At 43.8% G+C, this 8,795-nt stretch overlaps 1 protein-coding gene across 1 annotated transcript in view; it reads right to left on the bottom strand.

Annotated features, from left to right (window-relative positions):
• Positions 1–3,236: 3,236 nt before the first annotated feature.
• The window catches only part of TBX15 (T-box 15), a 167,037-nt gene continuing 161,478 nt past the window's right edge, over positions 3,237–8,795 (bottom strand). The window contains exon 8 of the mRNA XM_019548648.1: positions 3,237–5,440. Coding sequence (XP_019404193.1) covers positions 4,656–5,440 — 785 coding nt within the window. The 3' untranslated portion in view covers positions 3,237–4,655. The remainder of the gene's footprint in view (positions 5,441–8,795) is intronic.

Below are 8,795 nucleotides of genomic sequence, written 5' to 3'. Positions count from 1 at the left end.
TCTTTTTTAAAATGTACATTTAATATTTAAACAGCTATTGTCTCCTAGAGACCTCTCCTACCATTATAAACATGACATCCCTATGGCAGCAACTGTAGTTGCTACCCTGGGAAAACATTCAGAAAGTATTTCATGTGTTTTCAGCTGTCTCTTGATACTGCTTTCCAGCTGGAACCTAGGAGAAACAGTCCAAACACTGACCAATCAGCTATCTGCCACCTCCAATAAGTACTCTTTGGACCACCAGTGGTTCACAGAACATCCACCCAAATAGAAATGAACTATTATGGTAGTGTTCTTGACTAATGATACAAAACATTGCATCTATCTCTTTTGGCTCAAGTGATCAGTATTCATGGTCATGCTGTTTCCATTAGAAGGAGAAAAATATGGTAGCATTAGGTATTCCAGTGATGCAATTTGGCTTTTTTTTAAAGAATGTAAAAACATGACCTTTTTTTGCTCAGTTCCAAGCCTCTTTCTAACCAGTGCTCTGCCCCAGAATCTCTCTTTTAACTTTCCTTAAGGGACACATTTTTAGTTTTTCTTTGTCTGCTTGACTTTTCCTCCCTGGATGTTATTTTGTTTTTTTAATTTAAAAAGTAATTAATCCAGTTTATCAAGTTGACACATTTGACTTTTAAAGATATGTTCCCCCTAAAGTATGGGTGCCTAACTCTCTCAGTCTCCTGGGCTGGATCTGGACAGTGGGGTTCCTTGTGGTACAGAACAAGACCAACGTGCAGAGGTGAGGCAAAAAGCAACAGCATTAACTATCACAGGTATTTAAGCCAGTGTTCTGGCTCTGGGAATTGCAGGGCTTAACACATATGTTGCTCACCCTACCACAGCCAAAACACATTCCCACCAGAGCTCCATATCCTCAGAATTTGGTGGCAGTCCTTGCCTCATCTCACTCTGCCCCCAAATTCCCAGCCCCTCTATCCCAGCAGGCCAGATGACATGGTTCTGCAGGCCAGATGCAGTCTATGAGCCATGTGTTTGACACTCCTGCCTTAAAGTAACATACAGAAGGATATTTATCTTCCATTAACAGTGCTCCCTTAGTCAGAAAGCAAGACATATGAATAAATGGTCAGTTTTCATCCTGGCAACATGCCAACGATGGTGTGCTTCAGGGTTCAGACTACTTGTTAGCAACTCTGAGAAAAGGCAAATGAAATCCAATGTCCATACAAGAAAAATAAATTCATAATGGGGAAGAACAAACTATTCACATTTTGATATATTTTAAATTAGTTGTTTGACTCAGGAACGGGGAGACCTGGGTGTAACTGTGGGATGCTAAATAAACACCATGGGTCAATGTAAGAAAAGAAAGAATGTAGGGGAAATGAACCACACAAGGTTACAATGCTATTATTTAAAGCAATGTCATCCCTTATCTAGAATACAATATGAAGTCCTCCCCCACCATCCTCAGGATAAACGATATTACAGATTTAGAGCTCTATGTCATGATATTATTGAAGCCAAGAACTTAGCAAGATGGAAAGAGGTATTGGATATTTATGTAAGAGCTTATAAAGAATTTTGGAATATATATTTAACAGCCCCCCCACCCCCCAACACCACCACCACCAATTCTGGGATTAACCAAGAACTAATATATAAAGTTTACGGGGAGATACTGGGCAGGAACAAACTAAGATTACCCCACATCTTTTACTGTGCAGTGTCTTTCCACCACCTCTGAAGCATTTAGAGTTAACTACTTTTAGACAAAGGATACCAAACTACCTGGACTATGCCTCAAGTCCAGAAAAATAATTTGTAGATGCCTCTGTGAAAAACTGTCTACTGAATTAACTTCCAAAGCATTTTCTTTCCTACAGGTTCAGTTTTCTATTAAAAAATTGTTGCTCATTTAGCATACACATCAAAAAGCTATACATTGCAAAACTGCATTTTTTCAGGTTCCCCATGGCTTGGAGATTTAATGTAACAGACAAGCTGAAGAAACCCAGACAAAGTTTACAAAAAACACTAAATTATCTGTAATGATCTATGACCATTTAAAAATAGCTGTGAAAAATACCTTTTGAAGTACATTTGCCAGTTGTGTTAAAACTTAAAATGAGAATTCCAGAAACCACTGCATATAAGACCTCTTCCAATCAAAAATGGGCATTTGATAGTATGTGTATATTTGACCATTGGAACCAGTAGCATAAATGAGAGGGAGCAAGTGGGGCAGCAGCCCCTGGCACCAGCTTTATGATGGAGTACAAAAGTAACTGTTAGCGCAGCAACACATAATTGTGCCACTGTGATTAGCACCACAGTAGCTGGCACTGCCCAGTGGGTTGCAGCTGCCCCAGGTGCAGAGTTTCCCTGCCACACCTCTCCACCTTTTAAAGGTGGTCTAATATTTTTTTAAAATGTTAGGAAGTTGTTATTGTGTAAAGGAATTGCTGCTGTGTGCATTGTTGTCAGCTGGCCACCTAAAGCTTATCATCTTCTCTGAGGAAGTCATAGAAAATTAGGGCTGGAAGGGACTTAAGGAGGTAGAGACCAATCTTTTTTGGCAGGCATTATTTGGCAGGCATTGATTAAAAAAATTAATGCCTGTACCTTCCCATAGGGCCTTCTAATCCCGTTTTTCTGCCCAATCTGCTGCTGTACTTTCTGCTCCCTACCCTGTGGGCATGTCTACGTGTGCACATTTACTGCACAGTAACTGAAATTACTGTGCAGTATGGGTGCACATCTAGTTGTGCATGTCCAGACTGCACAGTATATATGGTGAATTACATAGATTTGAGTGTAAATTTGATACCTGCATCATTTCATTACCTGCATGATGCAGGTATCAAATTTAGGCCCCAATTAGTTACTGCACAATAACGCACGTGTAGACACCTTACTGCATAGTAGCACTGTGTGTTAATGTGCTTTAACACGTGCACATGTAGATACCAGCCTATTCCTGCTTACTGTGGAGTAACTTAGTATGCAGTAAATTTAAGTTGGCATAAATGTATATATAGACATGCCCAGTGATGGAGAAAAGGTGGTCTGGTCTGTCTCTTCTTTAAGGCAGCTCTTCTTATATTTGAAGACTGCTTTTGTATCTCCCCTTAATTTTCTTTTTCCATGCATGGGAACCTTAGTTTTATATAGATGGCTGCAATTCTTGGGTTCTGCACATAAAAACTTGCTGTTTATTTTGTCCACAGACTATGGATTCTTACATACAAACAGAACACATAAGGAACAATTGCAAAGATTTATTTAGCGCTTTTGTGCTTGGCACTTAGAAACAAAGTTCCGTGCATAGGGCAAATCTTTATACACCTTTCTCTTCATACATATTTTACATACCATTTTTATTGCCCTCTTTTATACTCATAGTATTGAATCCCCCACTAGGCACATAAATACATTTATCTACAACACCTCAAAACAAATCTTAATAATATCTGTATTCTGTTACTTGGTATTTGCATTTTCACACAACTTAAATGCTTAGATTGCACCAAGCTACAATTGTTTTCTTTTTTTTTAAAGAAGAAAAAAACAGAAAAGAAAAAAATTTTAACAAGTCAATGATCTATTTGGTAAAACAAAGATCAAATAGCAGGCTGGAGGATGGAGAATACCTGCATGGTTTTCTATGGCAAGTTGTACATGCAAGGTGGCTGAGGTCAGCCATATTGTACATCTGGGGTCTGCAGGAGAGCAGATCCCCTCTTCTTTCTACCGTTCACCATATGCTCAGTCTGGAGATTCTCCTCCTGTTGAGCTGAATGATCTGCAGACAGATATATTCCAAGCACAGTCTATAGTTTCTTTATTGCTCTGAGTAACATCAACAGAAGGCACAGCACTGAGACCCCTCTTCCCTTATGCAGCATTCTGAACATGGATCCCTACATAGGGCAGAGAGGTTCCATTGTGTGGTACAGCTTCACTCTCTTTTTCTTTCTCTCTCTCTCTGTCTCTCTCTCTTTATGCAGGCTTGGCACTTTGCGAGCTTGACCTATGCAAAGACATTGCCTGTCAGGCACAGCCACAGTCAAAAAATAAAAATGTCTTAAGGAAGAGAAGTTCCAGTTCAGCCATGAAGTTCTTTTACTACAGTGGGGAGAGGGAGCCACAGGACTTGTATTAACTTTTGAAGTTGTTATTGTTAAACCACTCAGGCAGCAAAAGATAGTCAAGGGGGCAGGAGGCCTTGAAAAAGATGGCCTTGCAATGGGCAGCGCAGCTTTGTGTCATGAATTCTTTAGTGGCATCCTTCCTTGGACATAGAAGGACAGAACACACATACAAGATTCCTTCAACAACCAGAGTTCATGCTCATTGACAGTAAATGCATGTGCCATGTATTAGGTTTTTTTTATGCTTCACTCTGGCTTCTCTTAAACAATGCCCTTTTCTCTATCATGTTCATTAGGAATAGATGCTCCATTCCAGATGCTAAGGCCTTGGATTACAATGAGTGGCAGTGGCTGTCAGGTTGGGGGCTTTCCATGGGGTTCTTTGGTTTGTATTTGGATGACCTGTATCTTCATATATCATTAACAAACTAGTTCCACTATAAGTTTAAAGGCAAAATAGTATTGGGGTGGGGTCAACTGGGGAGACAACAAAGTCTTGTCGTCTGTGATTCCAAGGAGACAGCTTGCTGGTTAAACCATGTGCACAGACATCTGTGAGGAGGAACCCTGAACAGCCCCATATTGCCTGTTATCACAGGCATTGGCTGTTTGCTGGTTGCTGGGTGGGGAGCTGATCATGTGCATCCCATGATCCATCCCTGTTGAAAGATATTGCCTCTCTCCAAAAGCCCCATTGGAAGGGGAGGAACAGAGTAAAGTGCTTTGGGGGGTGGTCAGTTTCTCTGGGCTTGCTGCCAGTCGAGGGGAGGCAGGGAAATTGTATCCATACAGATTGTAAGGGTTGTGAAGGGAGAAGGCATTGTAGGAGCCCTGTTGCATATGGCCACCACCAAACATATGTGAAGAAGAAGAGGTGGAGGTAGGGTTGCCTGCTTGCATGACATACTGAAACTGAGAGGTTGGGAAGGACCCCAGTTGGCCACCATAGGTTTCCATCTTGCCATTGCTAGGCAGTGAGGATGGAGCTGGCATTCCTGAGATCAAGGATGGAGTCCTCTGAGGCATGAAAGTTTCTGAGGGCTGAGTGGCAGAAGCAGTGCCACTCTGCAGCCGATTGTACCCGCTGTCACTCAGCCCAGGGTAACTCTGTAAGGCAGCCATATTGCTTCTGGCACATGGGGGATAATCAGACAGGTTAAGGTTGCACAGCTGGCTCTCCCGGCAGCCCACGTTAAAAGTATTGGGGGCCAGATGAAAGGTTGGAGGAGAGCAGGATGGAGAGAGAAGATGAGAAGAAGCTGAGGGTGATGGAGTCCCGGTGCTGGAGGTTGTTGGAGAGGTACCTGTGCTGCCCCCTGGAAAATATAAAACAGCATAGCATTTTAAAAGGCCTGTGACATGTATGGAACAGGATGGTCCCTATGCACATTAGCTTCCCTTAGTAAATAAAGCTGTAAGGCAAAATGGCAACCACAAAAACCAGCTTGCCTTAGTAAACATTTTAGTTTCAAGCACAAAATCGCTGGTCCTTCCTGCCATTTTTAAAACTATTTTTACATTACGGTGGGGGGAGCTATAGAGAAGCCCAGCTCCATCATTCAAGAGATCTGAGTTTAGTGAGTGGATTTATCTCTAGTCTTCATTTTTAAAGCCTTGCACCCCCACCCCCCCGCTGGTTGCCAGGAAGACCATTCCTCTGTACTGCACTGCTATAGACATGTTTTATCATCAGCCCCAGGGGGCTGCACTACAAACTAGCTGAGAGCATGCAAGATTTTTACAACAGGTTTGATCTGATAGCTCAGTGTGCAATAAATGGTAGCTTTAAGCCAGAAGTTGCAAAGTATGTTCTGCATAGAATACATTAATAAGGTTTTCTATCGTCTATTTTCATTTTAAAGTGGTACTGGGTTCTGTGCTCCTTGTCTAGATAAATTATTATCACTGCTATCATTACAATATTAATATATATCTGTATGCTATATCATTTGTGTGTGTGTATGTCTGTATGTATTAGAGTAAAATCATATCATATGTATACTGTAGCTAGGGGTGGACTATAGCCTCACTTTGTCTGTCACATATGACCTGTTGCCTTGGGGTCAGGCTGGAGACCTTGCTTTCATGTGGCTCTGGAACCCTGAGAGTGAGCACTGCCACAACTGCTTGTCCCTTCCTTCCCCTTGCTGCTAGATGCAGTGGGGAAAGGGAGAAGGGAAGGGCAAGCAGCAACACTGGCTGTCCCCTGGGCATAAAAGCAAGAGCTGTGGGAAAATCCTGCCAAGCAGCTCAGAGCTCACTGCTCATATGTGGAGCTCAGGCAGGAGTCCATGCTGGCCAGGCAGTAAGCTCAGAGCTCACAATGTATGCATGAGACTGCCAGTGGGGGGGCTGCACCACACTTGCCCCATGTCTATATCCACTACTGACTATAGAGTAAATCACTGCACAATAGGTATTCACAGTGTGTTACAGGGAGACATCAAGACCATTGCCCTTTGAGTTGATAATATGAAGAAGCTGACAACACAACAATCTGAGGACATGACATCAGAGGCAGGGATGAGGGATTGGAACAACTGGGCCAACACTGGCAAAAGAGACCTGTGCAATTTTCCACAGCAGAGGTGAATTTCTTTGTAATCATTCTCTTTACAATAGTTACATGTTTCATTAGTTTGGGAATTTGCAGAAGCAGTACCATGGAAGCAGCAACATAATTTGATTAGAGGAGCAGGAGGGCTGGACAGAGGGAGAGGCAGAAGTTATTTGGAAGGTTACTTAGGGAACCTTTCCTTTTACAGAAATGAATGGTGCATTTAACTTTTCCCTTAATCCGAGATTAAAATGATTCTGCCCCAAGTTGTCCTTATCCTTTGACAAAAAAATAAAATTTTTATTTTTGCAGCAGGGACTAAACATAGATCTGAGTGAAAGCAAATTTGTACTTCCATCTGGGGAGTTTAACCCTAAGAACAGAGCATGAAGGCTTTTTGGCAAAGAACAGTTCCTATAATGTGCAAGAGGCAGAGGAAACCATTCAAGTATGTGAATCCCAAGTTATAGAAGCTAAAAATCCTTATGTGCATCCTCAAGTGAAGTGGGAAGCATATACGATGTAGTGTGCAGGATTTTGAGGCGGCAAATTCTTCTCAGTCATCTTTCCAGACAGCAAAGCACTGCTCTCACCTGCAGCTTCTTGTTACAGCTCCTCAGTTACTGAAACCTTGCTCCTTGAAGCCTTTACTTAGCAGAATAGCACGTACAAACTGAGGCTGTGGACAGACACAGAATAACTAACTATTTGGGTAGACCCCTCCAAGGAACAGTGCTGTCAACAGCCTGCTGCTGCATAGCTCAGCACACCACTACATTAAGGCAAAAATGGGTTCCGGTTCCTCCAAAGTTGTTAAGTTGACCTGTTGATTTGTAGTGAAATGACAAAGTGCTTTTTCCTCTCTAGGATTACCTCCTGTTTGTCCCCATGAGATGTCTAACATGAGTTTAAAACATGCTTTTCTTCTCTAGCTTCCATCAAAGATGCACAGTGCATTTCCCCTGCAACAAGCCCCCAATGAATCCTGGATTCACCACTAAGTTGGCTCATATTCTGTTCATGACCAAGGATCCTGGTTTTCCCTGATAAAAGACTGCAAATGCTCCAATAAAAAAAAAATCACAAATTCTCTTATTTAAAACCCCAAATCCATGATTAAAATGAAAAGCCACCTTATATATAGATATCAGTTGAACAGAATGTTTTCTTGATATATTTACAATTTTAAAGCAATTTGGAAGCCTACCAATACTTCAATTATTGTAATAAAATAAATTCTAAATACTTATAAATGTTGGTATTTGATTTTAGGCTTTTAATCATGGAAAATCAGAGCTCCCCCTGCCCACATCACTCACAGAACTCAGATCCAGGCCCCTCACTCACAAGCCACAGCCCCCTGTTGGTGCTCCTCACTTCCTGCCCACAGCCCCCACAGACCCCTGCAGGTACCCTCACCACCCCCCCACAGCCTCCCAACTCTGCTGGTGCCCCTGACCCCCCACCCACACCCCCTGCCTCCCCAGCCCTGCCAGAGGGAGCCCCCAGCTGCCAGGGCCATTGGGCCAGGGAGCTGGGTCTGCAGTCCCCCACAGCAGCACTCAGGCCCCAGCTGCCACCCATGGGAGGTGGTGGCTGCTGCAATGGAGTGGAATGGAGTGAAGCATAGAGCCTGGCTCCCCTCCTGGTGCCTTCTACTTACCTGCTGCAGGCTGAGTTGGGGAGTGAGGCCAGCTCCCCACCACTGCACACAGTCCTGGCAGGCCGGGGGGGCCTGTGCCCTCCAGATCTGTGCATGGAGTGGGGGCAGGGGTGGGCATGGGCTGCCCACTGCAGGTTCATCCTCACCACCCTGCTTGTTCTCCTCTGGCACCTCCACAGCTCCCAGTGCTGCAGGGCAGAGTGGGGCCATGCAGGGATCTCCTTGCCACTGAAAGCTCCATGCTGCCCTGGTGAGGCATCCCCTGCCTGTGTAGCAGCAGTGGGGGCAGCAGTGTGGGATTGTGTCACTTGCTGCTGCCTTGTGGGCATGGGGCACGTCAGCAGGGCAGCAGGGAGCTCACAGTGGCAAGAAGCTTCCCTGCATGGCCCCACTCTGCCTGTCATGCTGGGTCACACCCACTGGGCTACAGAAGACCTGGGGGAAGGCAGCA

The sequence above is a fragment of the Crocodylus porosus genome, unplaced genomic scaffold (assembly GCF_001723895.1).
Source record: "Crocodylus porosus isolate Cpor-Errol unplaced genomic scaffold, CroPor_comp1, whole genome shotgun sequence".
Lineage (NCBI taxonomy): Eukaryota > Metazoa > Chordata > Crocodylia > Crocodylidae > Crocodylus > Crocodylus porosus.
The sequence above is the reverse complement of the archived record's forward strand: the minus strand, read 5'-3'. Positions and strand labels throughout refer to the sequence as shown.